General features: G+C 43.8%; 2 protein-coding genes across 5 annotated transcripts in view; both read right to left on the reverse strand.

Annotated features, from left to right (window-relative positions):
* LOC125713237 (kelch-like protein 10) overlaps positions 1-21,563 on the reverse strand; it is a 39,842-nt gene that overhangs the window by 10,304 nt on the left and 7,975 nt on the right. The gene's annotated exons all lie outside the window — the stretch shown is intronic.
* Positions 380-20,277, reverse strand: LOC125713149 (kelch-like protein 10). Of its 4 annotated transcripts, none has more exons than XM_048984082.1 (4): positions 19,812-20,277; positions 1,823-1,972; positions 827-1,187; positions 380-739 (listed from the first exon to the last, which is right to left on the reverse strand). In XM_048984082.1, the coding sequence occupies exons 1-3, from the start codon at positions 20,208-20,210 to the stop codon at positions 882-884; spliced, it is 855 nt and encodes a 284-aa protein (XP_048840039.1). In that variant the 5' UTR covers positions 20,211-20,277; the 3' UTR covers positions 380-739; positions 827-881. The 4 variants fall into 4 exon arrangements, with proteins under 4 accessions (XP_048840039.1, XP_048840038.1, XP_048840036.1 ...); XM_048984081.1 differs by lacking the exon at positions 1,823-1,972 and adding an exon at positions 19,144-19,293; XM_048984079.1 differs by lacking the exon at positions 19,812-20,277 and adding an exon at positions 2,491-3,006.

A 21,563-nucleotide genomic window follows, 5' to 3' on the forward strand; every position in this document is an offset into this window, starting at 1 on the left:
CTGTTGGACATGCACTCTTTGACATTTTGCACTATATGTGATTACAAAAGTTTAGACGTGTTCTAAATGCCTATACATGACTTATTTGTCATATTTTGTTTATGTTATTTACACAGAAAAGAAGGTTAGATAACTGTTTGATAAATAAAACTACTTTACTTTACTATTAGTGTTTGTATTTTGTGTAAAATATTACATTTGGCCCGCGGTCCTCCGATAGATTTTCATTTTGGCCCACTAAGGGAAAATGTTTGGGCACCCCTGCCTTAGTGCTTAATTAGTAATCACCGATGGTTGCAGCGGAATTTCTGAAGAGAACCGTCAAACGAGAACAACGTTTATCCAAAATGGGAAATTTATGACGCTTTCACAAACTAGATAATATGAAAAAGAAAACTTTATTTTAAGTATGCAATGTCAGGAGAAGATTCAGCTCCCATCTCCAGCAGAGCTTCTCCCATGTCCTGGAGGACGCAGGGGACTGACTAGTACGAATGGGCCTTGTTCCATGCCTCCATTGTGGAGGCGGCTGACTGGAGCTGTGGCCTGTTGTGGCAGCAATCCCCGAACCCGCTGGTGGACAGCGTTGATGAAATGTTGGAATGCGGCTTCGGCGGTCGTCGAGGTAAAAACTCAGGTGTGGGAGGAGTTTAGCGAGGCCATGGAAAATTACTTCCGGACAGCTTTGTCTTCAAAGACCTCGATCCCACCAACACACCTTCCAATGAGGAAGCAGAGTCTGGGGAAAAAAAGAGGTGTCTATATAAACTCAATGTATGTTATAGGGAAAGAATTCGGGGTGGGGGGTGTAAATGAGGTTACGTACTGGGCATGCTGTTGTGGGCAGATGGGTTTCTCTCCTCCTTGGCGGCCATTAGGGACTAACGAGGTGAAGCGTATTCTATGATGCGGGGGTGCGCAGGCACTACGCAGCAGCTGAAATGCTGTCTGGCTCTGCTCATGTCCTGCGCACGATACCAGCTGCCTGTCCCCGCATCATAGCACTCCACCTTGTTAGTTACCCCAAACCCATCGTGGCCGCCCATCACAAATAGGAGGTCGTCCACCACTGCGATGCCAAACTCACTGCGCGGTGTGGACATGGGGGCCACAGCATGCCAGCGGTTTGTGGTAGGGTCATAGACCTCCATGGTCTGCAGGTGATCAGGCCTGTTGATACCGCCCACCTGAGAGATGCCAAAGATTCATTATCACTTGCTTGCCAAAAGGATGGGCAAACATCAACTTTCCCAAAGTCATGAACTCTTAAGCAATTTTCACCCTATGAAAGCAGGCGCCTTAGAACCTCCCATTGTCTATAGATGACACAAGCTTATATACAGAAGTCAACCTATATGCAATGAAAACATGGATTTGGGCAACAGAAAACTTGTATGATTCGGTGAAAACTGTGAGCCTTCAAAAAAGACTCCTTATGCTAATATATTTTGCTTTTTTATTGTTATTAGTTAAAACGAACACTTGAAGCTAATCAGACACTGAAAAAAACAACAATCTGACTAATTATATCTGGAACTAGGGAAAATAATTAATAAAAAATCTAAACTTTACAACCCGAGCTAGTAGCAGAGACCCCCCAGCAGATCCATTTATAACCCAGAAATGAATGCAGGGAGGCTAAAGAGGGTAGCATGTATGTTTTTTATGTGTATTAAGATAAGCCTTTGCAGCAGGTATTTCTGGCATTTAACTGTTTTGTTTGGTTTAAATGTATCACAATGAAAGACACAGCAGCAAAGACAAAAAAAACATGAGTCTTACAGGTAAAATGTGAGATTTGACACAGAAAGGAATCACTCACCGCATATATCTTCCCTTTATACGCCGTGACTCCAAGGCTGTGACGGGGAGTGCTCATTGGAGTGATCAAGCTCCATTCGTTTGTGAGGGGGTCAAAGCACTCCACTGTAGATAGGCTCTCTGTTCCATTGTGGCCCCCACAGATGTATATCTATGAAAACCAATTTAACTGTGAAGACCGTTATACTGTATATGACTGGGGTTTGGAGGTTACAGATAAAGTTCATTGTGACTCAAAAATAAAAGTATATGCTATGCATAGTGTATGACAGGGTTCCCCAGTCCCGTTCCTGGAGGAACACAGTTTGCAAATTTCCCTTCTCAAACACACCATAATCAGCTAATTTTCAGGTTTAGTATGGCTGTTTGAAAAGGGAAATCTGCAAAGAGTTTTGGATTCTGCTCCCCCAGGAACAGAATAAAGGAAACCTGACATGGGAACACCATTTCATCTATCTCACAAGTCTTGGAGTTGACACCACAGCACTACCCAATGTGCCACTAATGGAGACCAATAATGCATTTATCCAAATACTTAAATGTATTGAACATAGTAATTGTTGATTAAAATCAGCAATCTGAAGAGAAAGAGAACTCATGACTGTGTAAAATACTCCATTTCAAGGGGAAAATGAGGGTAAACAGTCAGACGCCCTCCCATTACCCTACCTTGCCATTCAGGGTGGTGGCGCTGGCATCGTTTCTCCTCTCATTCATAGACTCGAGCTGGGTCCATTCATTGGTTTTTGGGTTGTAGCACTCTACGATGTCGAGGGGCCAGAAACCAATATGGCCACCCATGGCATAGATGAGCCCATCGAGCACGACCACACTAACATTACAGCGCTGCCAGTGTATTGGGGCCATCTGCTGCCATGCTCGTGTGATCGGGTCGTATCTGCGCACGGTATCGATAAAGTTTTGCCCATCAAACCCCCCAATGCAGTACACAAACCCATCATGGTACACCGTGCCATGACCAGCTAGGTTGCTCTGCTCCTCCTGCGTGATATCCACCCAGCGGTCGGCCCGTGTGTCATATGCGTCGATGCAGTTTGTCGTGTGCATGTTCCATCCACCAACAGCCAGCAAAATGTCAGAGGGCAAGCGCGGGCGGATCAGTGGGTTCTCAAAATCAGAGAGTGGACTTTCATCATGAAGATCATAGATGACCTTCATGACATCAGTGATAATTGGCCTGCACGCCACATTGGCCTTCACCAGATCGTTGGCTTTGACGATCTTCATAAAGTACTCCGGATCCATACGAGCCATCCGAATCTACACAGGAAACAAGAATGAGAGAATTCCCATGAGTTCCTTAGTGCTTTCTGTGAATCTCTGGAGATGAGCAATTCCTAACATTAAGGATACAGCAGTAAGTGCAAATTTTTATTTCTTTAGCTGAAGCCATTTACTTTGAAAGTCTCAGATGTGTCAGCTAACACTTATTTCATGTAAGACATTTGAGTGTTTTGTTTTCCATTATTTGTTACACTCTCCCAGGTGTAATACCTGGAAGCCTTGGTTGTAGACTTATGGGACATGGAAATGGAGGTTCAGTCTCTAGCTACAGTAATAAGGACTTCACTCAATGAGCATTCTATTGTTATATACACAAGTCAATGAGAACATAGTATAACTATACTCACCTTGGGCAATAGGACTGAAATGTGGGCCTCTCGGGTGGCAGGCTCGTGCTCGATCCACCGGAGGATGGCGTCAAACACCACATCCTCTTCTCTGACATTCAGCTCATCCTGCTCGATGATGTCAGAAAGTTGTTCAAGACTTAGTTCTGGGAACTCGTTTGAGCTGATGGCAACCTCCTTAAAGTTTTTCAAGATGAAGTTGAATGCAGACTGGTGCAGCTCGTTTACGCAGTAGACATCGGCGATTTTAAGAAGGCCAATGCAGTTGTTGAGGCAGAGCTGCTCATGCAGGAAATCATAGCAGCGCTGTACGATGCCCAAGACACTGAGATAATCAGCAGCTGCCAGGAGGTTCTCCACATTGTCAGCTGTGATGACCACAGAGTACGTGTAGGCATACTCTATGACCTGCCTCAGTGTTTCTGGGGAAATGCCTGGGAGTTGGTACTCCCGCTTTCCTGAATCATTCCAGTCACTGGCGAACAGAGCCCTGAAACACAATCCAGAAGTGACTCATCTAATAAATATCGGTTTTGCAGGCAAAGTTAAATAAGGGGTTTTCTAAATCTTCTGAACCAGGGACCCCCAAATGGAAATTAAGCAGAGATAAGGACCCCCTGCTACAGATGATCTCATAGGCATCTAAGAACTAGGGACCGGTGGCTTTAATTCTTATTTTTCCAACAGTAGCTCCCCCTTTAATATATTTTACTTGGGCTGGTGGGCAAGTCCCCCGGAATACTTTGTTTTGCCTGTTTGACATGGTCCCCTTTTTATATATTTATACCATTATTATTATTATTATTATTATTATTATATAGTAAAAGTTAAGGTGGTACACTTATCAGAAATATTTCTGATCAGCACTGACCTACATTAATATAATTTAATATAATGTATATTAATATAAACTTTCTGTCATCCTAGAGCCTTATTGCCAAGGAGAAGTCATTGCTAACGAGAGATAAAAACTGACTCCTTGCTGTTTTCGCATCTTCATATATGGGTCACAGCTACTTACTGGAAGTAGGAGCTACAGCCACACAGAATTACTCTATGGGCGTTGAATTGAACACCGTCGGTGATGAGGACCACGTCACAAAGCTGTCCTGCCAGCCGAAGATTGTTAAACACTTCGAACGCCGGGGACATCAGTACTCGCTCCATGTCGTGTGCCATCATAATTCAAAAATGTGGATATCTCGTCTCTCTCTCCTTTTTATATCACTCGAAATGACGTGTACATACATTCTAAGACGCAAAAACCGCACTTTGCGTCACAGTTTCCTAAGATACCGTAATGTTTATTTTTAAATCTATATTTGCGACTCGAAATGGATTGGGGGGGGGGGCGTATATTCTACGCACAATCAGCTGTACAAGAAGAACAAGTGAAATGTTTTTTAACATCACTTTTGGAAAATGTATACCGTGCTTATCTTAGAATTTAAGTTTTGTATTATGTAAGAATAGTCAAATCACGAATTCCCGAAATAAAATAAATAAATAAATAAATGTTTTCATATTTTTTCTCCTCCGCTACGTTTCTAAAAATGAAAAACAAAAAAGGTCCTTTACATGTCTGTCAGGAACGAGGTTTAAGTTCGCATCTTATTCCCTAGTTTCCACTTTAGACATAAGCCATTGAGCAACAAATGTCCACAGGACATTATTTTATGGGGTAAATCTGGTCGGCCCGTTGTGGCAATTATTTGGAACAAGAATAGTCCTTGAAAATTGGGCTGGGCGGTCCGTCTGTTTTGGTCAACATTTAGCACAAGGCGGACGTATTTATCGGACCGCATATATCCCCAATACGGTCATGAAAACAAATTGCAGCAAGTGTGGAATTATCACAATGATTATTGTGCTGTGTACACTTCACCCAAATCCTGAACGCTATTGAATATAATCGATTATGTATTATGGAGCAGTTATGTTAATCAAGGTACAGTGTGCAATATCACTCCATGAGCTATTGACCATTTTCCTGTTTTATGATCTTTTCTTGAGAAATCGTTTTTTATTTTATTTTTTGTAATTCCTCACTTCTGCCGACTAACTCCTCCACGTTTAATATATTTTCGTGCAGGTTTTTAAGTTTGTTTTCCTGCAGCTTCACGGCACCCATCGTTCTTGCGCACCCACACAGATGGACGAGTTAAGCTAGAAGTGGATGGGAGTAGTGGCAGGACAGATATTCCGAGGGCGCCCATTAAACGATGTAAGTAATTATTATTTATCGTTAGAATTCTCACTTAACACAGAATGTTGTCTTTGGCTGAAGTTTAAACAGTCGAGCTGAATTGTGGGAAGATAAGCTGAAGCTGTTCGCGTCCGCAGCTAATGCTCGCGCCATGACTAGCTAGCACATAGTGAAATGGTGAATGGATTTGGCGACATTTTCCGTTTGAATCGAGTACAGAGACGTAGGTGTTGTTTTGTTTGTGGCCCTGCTTTTACAATGCACGTGTAGCAAAGTGAAGTTGGGATCTGCTTGCGTCTTTTGCAGCTAACATCACACTCGATATAGCCGCAGTTTATTGTGGAATCGCCATTTTGGGTGTACACAACGCAAGAGCGCACGAGTGTTTATATAAAACAATTCCACTCTGGCTGAGTTTTCTTCTTATTATTATTTTTCATGCTAAACTATATACAAACTTTTTACTTGTACATCTTAGGATATAGTTCATTGTGACAATATAAATGGTAGGAGAGAACTACAACAGCAACGACTGTGGGTTGGGGCTGGGTAGGGGATAACGTTTTCATAGTTGGGATTAGGGTTTTGCCCATAGACATGAATGCAGAGTCCCCATAAAGACATCTAGCACATCTTCTTCTTTGTGTTCTGGAATTGCTTCTTGTAGGTTAAGTTAGAATGGTTTTCACTGTTCTTTGGTCTGGAGAACAGGCTGATTAATCACAGTTGAGTTTTGTGGGCAATCAACCATATGAATATGTACATATATGTGTGTGTGTGTGTGTACAGTAGTGTGCAAAAAATCATAAGCAGTCAAAAGAAATTGTGTGATTGTTAGGGTCTGTAGCAGCTAATCATTGCTGTTAATAGCAGCTACTATAAACTACTGTTAATATAACTGCTAATAACATAACAATTTTCCCGTTTTTTTGTGTAATAAAGCCTATAATGTAATAATGTGATACGTTTTTGATTCAAATATGTTAGTATGATATTGGTAAGTTATTACTATCAGCCTTTATTACATTAAGGGGGAAAATTAGCACATTATTGGCAGTTATTACATTAACGGTAGACATCATATTATATATGTCTAATGCAGGGGCGCTGCTAAGGATTTTGGGTCCCATGAAAGGAATCTTGACAGGGCCCCCCACACAGTTTATTGGGGGCTTCTCTGGGCCCCCTCTCAGTCATGGGCCCCGAGAATCGTCATCGTTTACCCCCCCTTTACAGCGCCCCTGGTCTAATGCACGAAGCATTAACGTTAGATATGCTTGTACCACAACTTATTAGGCAAGAGAGAAGTTCTATTGCCCATTTTCATTGCAAACCAGCTTAACATTTACAGGATAATTAATTGCGAGTTCCGATGTAGGCTGCCATTCACACACACAACTGGAAATAATAAAATGCCTGGACAGAGCAGATACAGCCATTGTAGCCTTCGCTCCTGTCTGCTGCTGTATGCAAATCTCACTGAACCATTAAAGCTGGAGCAGAAGTGATGTCTCCGACTAATTGCTGGTTGTTAGAGAAGTACTCAGAATAATGAGAAATAAAGTAAGAATTGTGAGGGAAAAAAAATCAGAATTTCGACTTAATAAGTCAGAATTCTGAGATAAATGTGTGTTTTTTTTCTACTCCAGATGGCAGAAAACTCTAAAATCAACAAAGCTCAAGAGTCATAATTCAGAATTTGTTCATTTAGATCAGAAACAGCTCTATGGGATGCTTTCGTCTAATCAGACTGTACCACATGGTTCATATGTAACACTTTTCTGGAGACCGCAACAAATGGGGGATTCTGAAACTGCCCGTTTGTTTGGAAAATTCCAGTCACCCTGAGTGAAAAAGGGTAGAACCCTCCCTCCTGTCCCACTGGCCTATGATTGCCTGATAGCAGGAAGAGACGGTCTATAGGGGAAAGTAACCTTCAGTTTAACTCACAGAAAGACAATAAATAGTAGCACTTAACAAATGAGAGAATATTAATTGACTAGGACAAACTGAGATGAGCAACAGGAAATATAACTGTAAGCTGATAAGAGAAAAAGAAGGGGAAAATGGAGGGAAATTTGCTGCTTCTGATTGGATGCAAGCATGCAGGTCAGCTGATCCACCTGAATGTTTCCAACTCAGCAATCGGTGATGAAGGGTCAGTAGATTGGCTAAGTGCTGGAACCAGAAGCAGAAGCTGGCTTTCATGCTCTGGAGGGTCCTATGGCATGAAACCTTAAGCAGTTCTTTACGCATATGATGCTCCTTTAGGGGGTGCCATAGACATTCGGTCTGCATATATATTATGTTTTATCAGTGTTTCTTGTGGACACTCAGACAGTCCATGTTTTTGCTCTCTCCCAGCACCAGCTGTCTGGCAAGGAGCAAAAACGTGGATGGACTGGGGGTTCCTGTGGATCAGGTTGAAGAACATTGTTCTGTATTGTTTTTGTTAATTGATTGATATTCAGAATTTATTTTTGGGGCTTTGGCTGCATCTTGGTTATAATGTTTAATTGAGATATGAATTAATATGGAGAACACCACACACACGGCACAAATTCTATGAAGATACTACTCATAAATTTAATGTGATAACACATGTGATAAAAATACAAATATAAGGACATTATTTGTATGAATAAAGCATTTCACATATCTAACACATGTGTCCCCAACAACCGTAGCCAGATATTAAATCTGTTCTAGAAGAGCACACTCATTGCTTGCTGTAAAAGCATGCAGGAGGTCCCAGCTGAGCTCTGCTATAGTTGTGCTCTGTGTATTATTCATTTGGCAGATGCTCTAAGACAGAGAAATGGTTGGAGAGAACAAGGCAATTAACAAATGCATGCAAACAAGTGGCATGTTACACAACAGGAGCAAACCATTACATCCGATAACAAAGGAAAGCAGTTGTCTTGCCATAATTGCATTTTGATAGCTGTTCTAGTGCCTTAACCTCTATGCTCTGACTCCACTGTAAGGTCTAAGTTCTGTTCCTTCAGTCCATTATTCAAGAGGCATTTTCCTTATTTTGGTGAATGTTTCTGATTCTTGTTAGTGTCCACTGTTTCTGTTAATTAAGTCCAGTGATGCTAGCCACACCGGCAGATGCGTAACCTGGTTACCCACCAGGCAGGCAGATGGGGGCAGGTGGGCGAGGTGCAGCGTACTGTATGATGCAGGGGGGCACTGTGCAGCAGCTGAAGTTCCTCTTGGGTGTAATCATGTCCTGCGTACGGAACCAGCTGCCTTTCTCTGCATTGTAGCATTCCACCTTTGCAGTGACTTTGAAGCCATCGGAGCCTCCCATTGCAAACAGCAAGCCGTCCACCACTGCGATGCCGAAATAGCTCCTTTGTTGTTTCATGGGAGGCGCAGCGTGCCACTGCTTAATTGCAGGGTCATAAACCTCCATACTCCGCACTGGATGAGCCCCGTTGGTACCGCCCACCTGGGAGACACCAATGGTAAGTGATCACTCGGGTACCAAACGGATAAGTAAATATCAGCTTTCTCGAAGTCAGGAACTCTTAAGGAATTATCGCCCTATAATAGCAGGCTGCACAGAACCTCCCATTGTCTATATAGGACACAAGCTTATAACTAATTTGTGTTCAACATACATGTCAACATAACTGCAGTGAAAAAAGTGGATTTGGGCAACAGAAAACATGTACAATTCAGTGAAATACTTATGTTCATATGTTTTGCTTTTATTATTATTTTTATTAGTACTAAAAATAATACTTGTATTCAGACACTGAAAAAAACAACAAACAGAGCAATTACGTCTGGAACTACAGAATATAACTATAATAAAAAATCTAAGCTTTACTAAGTTTTACTAAGCGTATTTGTTTAAAACCCAGATATGCAGGGAGCATATGTGTATTGAGATGGGCCTTCCCAGCAGGTCATTTCATCCACTGAATTCTTTTGTTTGATTTAAGCGCATTACAATCTGTGACACAGCAGCAGTGACAAAAAATGAGTCTCAGATAAATCTTGAGATTTGACTCCTTTGTTTCAGAGTACAAGAAAGGAATCACTCACCGCATAGATGTTTCCCTGATATGCCGCTACTCCGAGGCCACGTCGGCGAGTGCGCATGGGAGCGATCAAGGTCCATTCGCCCGTGAGTGGATCATAGCACTCCGCAGTGGAAGTGGTCTGAGCTCCATTGTTACCCCCACAAATGTATATCTAGGAAAGATGGTTCACAAGTGATGTGTGTTATGCTGTATATGATTGGAGATGGAGATCTAGAAAGCATAAATGTACATTTAGCTAATGCATGTTTAATCCATCCATCTTCCATAAAAGTTTATTCGGTACAGGGTGGTGGTGAACCTGGAGCCTACCACAGGAAGCACATGGGCATTGGTAGGGAATTTACAGTTAGTTGTGATCATTTCCCTTGTGAACCGCAGCTTAATCAGATAATTATTAAGTTCACTAGGTTTGTTTGAATAGGGAAATCTGCAAATTGTTTAGGATTCTGACCCTCCAGGACTGGAATTGGGTAAAGCTCCTACGTTAACACCAGTTATTGTATCTCACAAGTCTTGGGCTGTGGGCAAAATTGCAAAAACACAGAGCTGGACACCACAGCACTGCCCAATGTGCCACTAATGCAGAGCGACAATGCAAGGTCATTTATGTTTTATCTAAACACTGACGTTTACTGAACTTATATTAAATTATGGATTGAAATCAACCATTTGAAGACAAAGCGAGCTACTGAGTATGTAACATAATCAATTTCAAGGGGAAAATGAGGGTAACCACAGTCAGACGCCCTCCTATTAACCTACCTTTCCATTCAGGGTGGTGGCTCTGGCATCCTGTCGCTCCTCATGCATGGGCTGGATGATGGTCCACTCATTGGCTTCTTGGTCATATCACTCGATTATGATTAGAGGCGAGAAGCGTAAATGGCCACCCATTACATAGATGGAACCATTAATTACGGCCACGCTAACATTTCAGTGGCACCAGTGCATCGGTGCCATGTGCTACCATGTCCGTGCGACGGGGTCAAATCTGCGTAGTGTTGGTGAAATTGTGGCCATCAAAACCCCCAAAACAATACCCAAAGCCATTTAAGTACACACTGCCATGGGCGGACTGGCGAGTCTCCTGCCCCTGCGTTACATCGACCCAGTGGTCGGCCCGGGTGTCATAGGCTTCAATCCAATTGGTTTTGCGGAAATTCCAGCCACCAATGGCCAATAAGATGTCAGCGGGCAGGCGTGGGCGGATCAGTGGCCTTTCTTTTTTTTATATATATATATTCCCTCCACCACCCCCCCTCTGCGGAGGACTACTTTATTTCTATTTATTTATTTATTTTTATTTATTTCCTCAAGAGAGGGAGAGAGAGAGAGAGGGGGACAGAAGGACGAAAACGGAGAAGAAGGGAAATAGAGAGAGAGCGAGGGAAAAGAGAAAAAAAAGAAGAAAGAAAACCACAGATAATCTGCTTCAATACCTGCTGATGAGAGAAAACAACAACCAACATCTGTACGAGTCACAATGAGCATGTTAAGGAGCAACAGCCGATCAAGACAGTGTGTGTCTGTGAGTACATGTTTGTACACCTGTGTGCACACCTGTGTATGTGAGCGCGCTGGTGTTCAAAAGGTTTCTCCATGTAAATGTCTAGTAGTGTGTGTGGGGAGCCACAGCCCCATCCCTCAGGACATGAAGCAGACACGGAGGAGGCCCGGACCCCAGACAGCCAGAGGCCCCCCAGGGCATGGGAGCCCCCGGAGGACCACCGCAGGGAGAATAGCATCCCTCACCCAGAAAAGGGCAGAGGAGAGCTCCGGAGGGAGGCCATCCGGCAGCCACAGTGCAGGAGCCCCAGGGGGCCGTGGCGGCGAGCCCGCAGGCTCCACCGGTGGCCAGCCCCACCAGGGCAGACCAGGCCCTGGGCCCAGAGATCCAAGGGCCCCCCCAGCAAGGGCCCGACAGAGCCAGGAGGGCCAGATCCCGCCAGGCAACCGCCAAGGGCGAGCCAGCACCCACCCGAGCACCCAGCCCTGGACATCGAGAACCACCAACGCACCAGTGGCCAGGTGCCCCATCCACCAGCAGGGAGTGTGGCGGGGGGGAATAGAGCCCGAGATGTTATTTCAGGTGGAGTCTAGAACCCAACCTGACACATGCATATAGACAAACAGGCACACACATATACAAGCATACGTTCCCACCCTCATGCACACATAAACAAATATTTACACATTCACCCAACATAGAGACACACAGAAATGAACGCTGTACACACACTCTCACTCCCCGTATATACTCTCTGTGGACCCCATTTTTTTCCTCTGGCGAGGAAACCGGAAGACCACCCTGGACCCCGCAGCAGCCGAGAAGCGCACCAGCCCAGACCCCGACCAGACGGCCAGATCAGTGACCTTTCAAAGTCAGATCGTGGATTTTTATCGTCGAGATCATGTATGATCTTCAATACATCAGTGATAATTGGCCTGCACGCCGCATTGGCCTTCACTAGATCGTTGGCTTTGACGATCTTCATAAAGTACTCCGGATCCATACGAGCCATGCGAATCTACACAGGAAACAAGAATGAGAGAATTCCCATGAGTTCCTTAGTGCTTTCTGTGAATCTCTGGAGATGAGCAATTCCTAACATTAAGGGTACAACAGTAAGTGCAACAGTAATAAGGACTTCACTCAATGAGCATTCTATTGTTATATACACAAGTCAATGAGAACATAGTATAACTATACTCACCTTGGGCAATAGGACTGAAATGTGGGCCTCTCGGGTGGCAGGCTCGTGTTTGATCCACCGGAGGATGGCCTCAAACACCGCATCCTCTTGTCTGACATTCAGCTCATCCTGGTCTATGATGTCAGAAAGTTGTTCCAGGGTGAGTTCTGGGAACTCGTTTGAGGTGATGGCAACCTCCTTGAAGTTTTTCAGGATGAAGTCGAATGCAGACTGGCGCAGCTCATTGAGGCAGTAGACATCTCCGATCTTCAGAAGCCCAACACAGTTGTCGAGGCAGAGCTGCTCATGCAGAAAGTCACTGCAGCGCTGTATGATGCCCAGGATACTCAGCCGATCAGCAGCTGCCAGGAGGTTCTCCACATTCTCAGCCGTGACGAGCACAGAGTACGTGTAGGTGTATTCCATGATCTGCTGCATCGTATCTGGGGAAATGCCTGGGAACTGGTACTCCCGCTTTCCCGAATCCTTCCAGCCACCGGTGAACAGAGCCCTGAAAACAATCCAGATGTGAGTCAGAATCAGCTTTTTGGCTGATCACACAAGGAATTTGTCTCCAGTTTGTTGTCACTCTCAGTGAACTTAAACAGGAGACATACAAAAAATAAAAAACAGGACCACAACGGGACTCATTTAATAATTTTGGGTTTCCTAACTCTTCTGATCCAGGGACCCCCAAATGAATATCGACCAGAGCTAAGGACCCCCTGCCACAGATGATCACATAGGTACTTAAGAAGTAGGGTCAGGAAGGGCTTTAATCTTATCTTTCCAGCAGTGGCTCCCTAAAAATATTTTTCACTTAGACTAGAGGGCAGGTCCCCCGGAATATTATTTTTGCCACTGATTGACGTGGTCCACTTTTTGTAATATTTTTACACAGCTATTATATGCCAAAAGTTAAGGTGGTACCTTTAATAACTGTAGCTCAGAAATGTTTTTGCTAACCCCGTAGTATACTAATATAACACAATAATTGTCATGACCTGTGCGTCCAGCCCTTGTATGTGCTCAGGATGAACCTGCTCTCATCTGTGAAAAGCTCAGGGTGCCAATGGCAGACCTGCAAATTCTGGTATTCTATGGCAAATGCCAATCGAGCTCTATGGTGCTGGGCAGTGAGCACAGGGCCCACTAGAGGACGTTGGGCCCTCAAGCCACCCTCATGAAGTCTGTCTCTGACCATTCAATAAGAAACATTCACACCAGTGGCCTGATGGAGGTCATTTTCTAGGGCTTCAGCAGTGTTCATCCTGTTCCTCCTTGCACAAAGGAGCCAATACCGGTTCTGCTGATGGGTTAAGGACCTTCTACGGCCCTGTCCAGCTCTCCTTAAGTATCTTCCTGTCTCCTGGAATGTCCTCCATGCCCTTGAGACTGTGCTGGGAGACACAGCAAATCTTCTGGCAATGGCACATATTGATGCGCCATCCTGGAGGAGTTGGACTACCTGTGCAACCTCTGTAGGGTCCAGGTATCGCCTCATGCTACTAGTAGTGACACTGACCGTCACCAAATGCAAAACTAGTGAAAAAACCGTCAGAAAAGATGAGGAGGGGAAAATGCCAGTGGCCTCCACCTGTTAAACCATTCCTGTTTTGGGGGTCGTCCCATTGTTGCCCCTCTAGTTCACCTGTTCATAATTTCATTAACACCAAAGCAGCTGAAACTGATTAACCACCCCCTCCGCTACTTAACTGACCAGATCAATATCTCAGATGTTTAATAGACTTGATGCTATACTCTAATTAAAAAGTGTTCCTTAAATTTTTTTGAACAATGTATAATTGTAGCATCTCTTCCCTTGTCTTAAACTCCACACACCTAGAGTTGTAACCTAACATCCTATTGGCCTTTTTTATTGCTTCCCCACACTGACATGGAAGCATCAACATACACACCGAGATCTTTCTAATAACCAGCTACCTTTATTTCAGTGGAACCCATAATATATCTGTACTTTTATATTTCTGCTCCCTGTATGGATTACCTTACATTTATCTATGTTAAATTCCATCTGCCAGGTATCCACCCAGTCGCTAATTAAATCCAGATCCCGTTGTAGCCTCTCCGCTGCTAGATCAGTACCTGCTACACCACCCACCCTGGTGTTGTCTGCAAATGTAACCAGTTTACTGTATGTATTGGTGTCAATATCATTAATGTAAATTAGGAACAGTAGTGGTCCTAAAACTTAACCCTACGGTACCCCACTATGAACGCAGGCCCACTGTCATGCCCGGCTCGTACGATCGTCGTGTGTGCCACGCCCCCTGATTATCCACGTGTGCTTCCCCAATCATGCCCAGCTGTATCTTGTTGTTTCACCATGTCTTTTGTCTATATCAGTCCACATCTTGCCCTGTCCGATGTCCGTCATTGATGTTAGTGCTGTTATGTCCTGTTCTGCCCATAGCCGTCTTTCCCCTAATAAAACCCCAGTTTTCCCCGTATTCTACCTCCCTGCTTCGTCCTTCCCTGCCTCCTTCCTGCCAGCCTGCCCGTCCGTACCTGCAAACTCTGACACCCACAATATAATAATATTGTGTACAGTACATACTGTAATCAGTCCAGAGGTAACATCACTTCTCCAAATTCAAGTTGCCGGCTATGTTTACTGTAGGTCCCAGGGGAAGGGGTTGCACTAAACCAGTATTTCAATGGATTACGAAAAACCTTAGTGCAGGGGTGCCCAAAGTGGGGCCCGCGGGCCAAGGTTGGCCCGCCGTACTATTTAGATTGGCCCGCCAATGGATATCTAAAAATTTAAATTATTACTGTACTAAAATTTGTTTCAAAAACTCTTAAAGCACGAATCCCAGTGTAGCTATCATTGCGTTTATTTTTAGTGTACGTTGACCTAACTAATATATATTATACAGTCCTCACTCATGGTGCTTTGATTACATTTGAAATATCTAAGACTAAAATTGAAATACAAGCAACTATAAGGGTAATGTAGAGTATATCTGTCACGGGCGACCGCGGGCAGAGCGGCGATCGTGAGGGCAAGCGGGGAATCAGGAAGCAGGCAGGCAGGATTCGGGGCAAACGGGGATTTAATCAAAGGTTTTTGGGGAACAGGGAACATCGGACACTGACTGACATCAATGACGGACGAAGGACTCAGGTAAGACACGGACTGAAATACACAGGACTGAGCAAATGAACTAGATACAGCTGGGTACAATCGGGAGAAAACACGTGGGTAATCAGGGGGCGTGGCACACAGGAGGAGCGGACGAGCCGGGCATGACAATATCTGTGCACATATGTACATTTCCACACTTCATAAATAGTCATATTTTAACAATTTGCAAAAAGTCCCATGAGCCTTGCCACACTAATTTCCCAGAAGGTTTCCCAATGTGGAGGTAAGGTGGCAAAATACCACTGCATCCTGCACCAAGAGCAACTATGTGCCAGATCAGTTGGTATGGGAGACGTGGTGCGTGACGTGATTAAAATCATAAACTGCATACGATCAAAAGCGCTCTCACACCGCCAGTTCAGAGCTCTTCTAGAGGAGGTTGATTCACAATACAAGGATGTGCTTTACCACCAAGAGGTGAGGTGGCTGAGCCGCGGGAAAGTCCTCAAAAGAGTTTTTGAGCTGCGCCATGTCATCGCGGAGTTTCTGACAAGCAAGAACAGTGACACTCAAGTCCCCACAGATGAAAAATGGTTTTGTGACGTGGCTTTTATGGTGGACATCACTGACCTGCTCAACACCCTGAATATTCAGCTTCAAGGGAAGGATCAGATCATCACTGAGCTGTTTGACCACATAACGGCCTTCAGGTCGAAGCTGCAGCTACTCTGTCGACATCTGTCAGCAGGTTGGTTAATACATTGTACACACACAGAGACACACATACACATTCAGTTTTAATGGTGATAATGTCTATCATACTGTATTTTATGCCGTAAATAAGTCCCGGCCTTGTTAACTGTGTTGCGGAGGGACAGCGCTGTCCATGGTTCTTAAACTTGATTGACAGGCAGACATGCGCTTTGTTTGTCTTTTGGAGCTTGCATATTTTTTGTGATTGTAAAAATGCTTATGATTTAATCAAGTGATAATGGAGAGGAAAGGTGGCAGCATGTACCTGCACCTCACATGATAAAAGTGCAGTTACTGGGATTGATATTATGTGGAATATGTTAGTAAGTGCATTTACTAACATATCCATATTCCATTGTTGTGCAGTTAAAAAGTATTGTTAAAAAGTATTGTAATAAAATTGTAAGGCTAACTCTTTCAAAGTACATAAAACAACATTTATGTTGCAATATTTATTATTATTTGATGACTTAGCAGCTCTTTCACTTCTTCCCAGGAAACCTTGCACACTTCCCTAGTCTGAGAGAGGTCAACCTGGTGAAGCAGAGACTGCCTGAATATGCAGCACTTCTCAGACACTTGGACCAGGACTTTGCGTTGCGCTTTGAGGACTTTAGGGAAAGTAGAGGTGACATGGAGCTGTTTTCTCAACCCTTCACCATAAGTGTGGACTCAGTGCCTGATCACATTCAGATGCAGCTAATTGAGTTTCAGTGTGATTCTGAGCTAAAGAATAAATTCATGTCACTACACCTGAAAGACTTCTACACACATGTCTCATCTGAAAGGTACCCAGACATTAGGAAACATGCACAGGTCATGTTAGCTTTGTTTGGCAGCACTTACATCTGTGAACAGACTTTTAGTGTAATGAACCATAAGAAGTCCAGGCTCAGAAGCACTCTGACTGACCCACACCTACAGGACATCCTCACCCTCTCAGTGAGTCAGCTGCAACCTAATATTGATAGGCTGATAAACGCCAAAGAACAGCTTCATGTTTCTCACTAGTGGTGCAATTATATTGTTCCTACTGTTGTTGTTGTGTTGCTGTTGGACATGCACTCTTTGACATTTTGCACTATATGTGATTACAAAAGTTTAGACGTGTTCTAAATGCCTATATATGACTTATTTGTCATATTTTGTTTATGTTATTTACACATAAAGGAAAGTTAGATAACTGTTTGATAAATAAAACTACTTTACTTTACTATTAGTGTTTGTATTTTGTGTAAAATATTACATTTGGCCCGCGGTCCTCCGATAGATTTTCATTTTGGCCCACTAAGGGAAAATGTTTGGGCACCCCTGCCTTAGTGCTTAATTAGTAATCACCGATGGTTGCAGCGGAATTTCTGAAGAGAACCGTCAAACGAGAACAACGTTTATCCAAAATGGGAAATTTATGACGCTTTCACAAACTAGATAATATGAAAAAGAAAACTTTATTTTAAGTATGCAATGTCAGGAGAAGATTCAGCTCCCATCTCCAGCAGAGCTTCTCCCATGTCCTGGAGGACGCAGGGGACTGACTAGTACGAATGGGCCTTGTTCCATGCCTCCATTGTGGAAGCGGCTGACTGGAGCTGTGGCCTGTTGTGGCAGCAATCCCCGAACCCGCTGGTGGACAGCGTTGATGAAATGTTGGAATGCGGCTTCGGCGGTCGTCGAGGTAAAAACTCAGGTGTGGGAGGAGTTTAGCGAGGCCATGGAAAATTACTTCCGGACAGCTTTGTCTTCAAAGACCTCGATCCCACCAACACACCTTCCAATGAGGAAGCAGAGTCTGGGGAAAAAAAGAGGTGTCTATATAAACTCAATGTATGTTATAGGGAAAGAATTCGGGGTGGGGGGTGTAAATGAGGTTACGTACTGGGCATGCTGTTGTGGGCAGATGGGTTTCTCTCCTCCTTGGCGGCCATTAGGGACTAACGAGGTGAAGCGTATTCTATGATGCGGGGGTGCGCAGGCTGTCTGGCTCTGCTCATGTCCTGCGCACGATACCAGCTGCCTGTCCCCGCATCATAGCACTCCACCTTGTTAGTTACCCCAAACCCATCGTGGCCGCCCATCACAAATAGGAGGTCGTCCACCACTGCGATGCCAAACTCACTGCGCGGTGTGGACATGGGGGCCACAGCATGCCAGCGGTTTGTGGTAGGGTCATAGACCTCCATGGTCTGCAGGTGATCAGGCCTGTTGATACCGCCCACCTGAGAGATGCCAAAGATTCATTATCACTTGCTTGCCAAAAGGATGGGCAAACATCAACTTTCCCAAAGTCATGAACTCTTAAGCAATTTTCACCCTATGAAAGCAGGCGCCTTAGAACCTCCCATTGTCTATAGATGACACAAGCTTATATACAGAAGTCAACCTATATGCAATGAAAACATGGATTTGGGCAACAGAAAACTTGTATGATTCGGTGAAAACTGTGAGCCTTCAAAAAAGACTCCTTATGCTAATATATTTTGCTTTTTTATTGTTATTACTTAAAACGAACACTTGAAGCTAATCAGACACTGAAAAAAACAACAATCTGACTAATTATATCTGGTACTAGGGAAAATAATTAATAAAAAATCTAAACTTTACAACCCGAGCTAGTAGCAGAGACCCCCCAGCAGATCCATTTATAACCCAGAAATGAATGCAGGGAGGCTAAAGAGGGTAGCATGTATGTTTTTTATGTGTATTAAGATAAGCCTTTGCAGCAGGTATTTCTGGCATTTAACTGTTTTGTTTGGTTTAAATGTATCACAATGAAAGACACAGCAGCAAAGACAAAAAAACCATGAGTCTTACAGGTAAAATGTGAGATTTGACACAGAAAGGAATCACTCACCGCATATATCTTCCCTTTATACGCCGTGACTCCAAGGCTGTGACGGGGAGTGCTCATTGGAGTGATCAAGCTCCATTCGTTAGTGAGGGGGTCAAAGCACTCCACTGTAGATAGGCTCTCTGTTCCATTGTGGCCCCCACAGATGTATATCTATGAAAACCAATTTAACTGTGAAGACCGTTATACTGTATATGACTGGGGTTTGGAGGTTACAGATAAAGTTCATTGTGATTCAAAAATAAAAGTATATGCTATGCATAGTGTATGACAGGGTTCCCCAGTCCCGTTCCTGGAGGAACACAGTTTGCAGATTTCCCTTCTCAAACACACCATAATCAGCTAATTTTCAGGTTTAGTATGGCTGTTTGAAAAGGGAAATCTGCAAAGAGTTTTGGATTCTGCTCCCCCAGGAACAGAATAAAGGAAACCTGACATGGGAACACCATTTCATCTATCTCACAAGTCTTGGAGTTGACACCACAGCACTACCCAATGTGCCACTAATGGAGACCAATAATGCATTTATCCAAATACTTAAATGTATTGAACATAGTAATTGTGGATTAAAATCAGCAATCTGAAGAGAAAGAGAACTCATGACTGTGTAAAATACTCCATTTCAAGGGGAAAATGAGGGTAAACAGTCAGACGCCCTCCCATTACCCTACCTTGCCATTCAGGGTGGTGGCGCTGGCATCGTTTCTCCTCTCATTCATGGACTCGAGCTGGGTCCATTCATTGGTTTTTGGGTTGTAGCACTCTACGATGTCGAGGGGCCAGAAACCAATATGGCCACCCATGGCATAGATGAGCCCATCGAGCACGACCACACTAACATTACAGCGCTGCCAGTGTATTGGGGCCATCTGCTGCCATGCTCGTGTGATCGGGTCGTATCTGCGCACGGTATCGATAAAGTTTTGCCCATCAAACCCCCCAATGCAGTACACAAACCCATCATGGTACACCGTGCCATGACCAGCTAGGTTGCTCTGCTCCTCCTGCGTGATATCCACCCAGCGGTCGGCCCGTGTGTCATATGCGTCGATGCAGTTTGTCGTGTGCATGTTCCATCCACCAACAGCCAGCAAAATTTCAGAAGGCAAGCGCGGGCGGATCAGTGGGTTCTCAAAATCAGAGAGTGGACTTTCATCATGAAGATCATCGATGACCTTCATGACATCAGTGATAATTGGCCTGCACGCCACATTGGCCTTCACCAGATCGTTGGCTTTGACGATCTTCATAAAGTACTCCGGATCCATACGAGCCATCCGAATCTACACATGAAACAAGAATGAGAGAATTCCCATGAGTTCCTTAGTGCTTTCTGTGAATCTCTGGAGATGAGCAATTCCTAACATTAAGGATACAGCAGTAAGTGCAAATTTTAATTTCTTTAGCTGAAGCCATTTACTTTGAAAGTCTCAGATGTGTCAGCTAACACTTATTTCATGTAAGACATTTGAGTGTTTTGTTTTCCATTATTTGTTACACTCTCCTCCCAGGTGTAATACCTGGAAGCCTTGGTTGTAGACTTATGGGACATGGAAATGGAGGTTCAGTCTCTAGCTACAGTAATAAGGACTTCACTCAATGAGCATTCTATTGTTATATACACAAGTCAATGAGAACATAGTATAACTATACTCACCTTGGGCAACAGAGCTGAAATGTGGGCCTCTCGGGTGGCAGGCTCGTGCTCGATCCACCGGAGGATGGCGTCAAACACCACATCCTCTTCTCTGACATTCAGCTCATCCTGCTGTATGATGTCAGAAAGTTGTTCAAGACTTAGTTCTGGGAACTCGTTTGAGCTGATGGCAACCTCCTTAAAGTTTTTCAAGATGAAGTTGAATGCAGACTGGTGCAGCTCGTTTACGCAGTAGACATCGGCGATTTTAAGAAGGCCAATGCAGTTGTTGAGGCAGAGCTGCTCATGCAGGAAATCATAGCAGCGCTGCACGATGCCCAAGACACTGAGATAATCAGCCGCAACCAAAAAGCGTAATGTTCCTAATAGAGTGGCTGATCTGTCCTGAAATCGTAAAACTGAAAAGTTTTCAAACACAGTATGTATATTATATAACATGTTGGATAAATAGATGTAATTTATTGGTGACTTCGTGTACATTGAAGTTTCTGCCTTTTAAACAACTATAAAGTAATGTTGTTTGTTATATAAAAAATGTACATTTAAATGTATGAAACAAAAAATGTATACACACACACATTACATTTTCGTTAGCTGTAAAATACAGTGAAGTGAAATCTCCATTATTTGCGTTGCAATATTCCACCACTAGGGGGCAATTTTGGACGAAGGAATCTCTTTAATGGCTGTTACCAACAGAAATGTTTGCTGCTACAGTATTCAGCTTTCTGGGTGTCCTGCAAAAAGAACTAGATGACTACAAGTA

Source organism: Brienomyrus brachyistius, chromosome 18, assembly GCF_023856365.1.
Source record: "Brienomyrus brachyistius isolate T26 chromosome 18, BBRACH_0.4, whole genome shotgun sequence".
Lineage (NCBI taxonomy): Eukaryota > Metazoa > Chordata > Actinopteri > Osteoglossiformes > Mormyridae > Brienomyrus > Brienomyrus brachyistius.

Bases quoted from the DNA above. Each gene is read 5' to 3' on its own strand.
- LOC125713149 (XM_048984079.1), bottom strand. From the start codon at position 3,000: ATGAAGGTCATCTATGATCTTCATGATGAAAGTCCACTCTCTGATTTT. The intron at 1,973-2,490 runs GTAGGGTAATGG...TGGTTTTCATAG, and splicing joins CCACCACCCTGAATGGCAAG to ATATACATCTGTGGGGGCCA. The intron at 1,188-1,822 runs GTGAGTGATTCC...GGCATCTCTCAG, and splicing joins ATAAAGGGAAGATATATGCG to GTGGGCGGTATCAACAGGCC.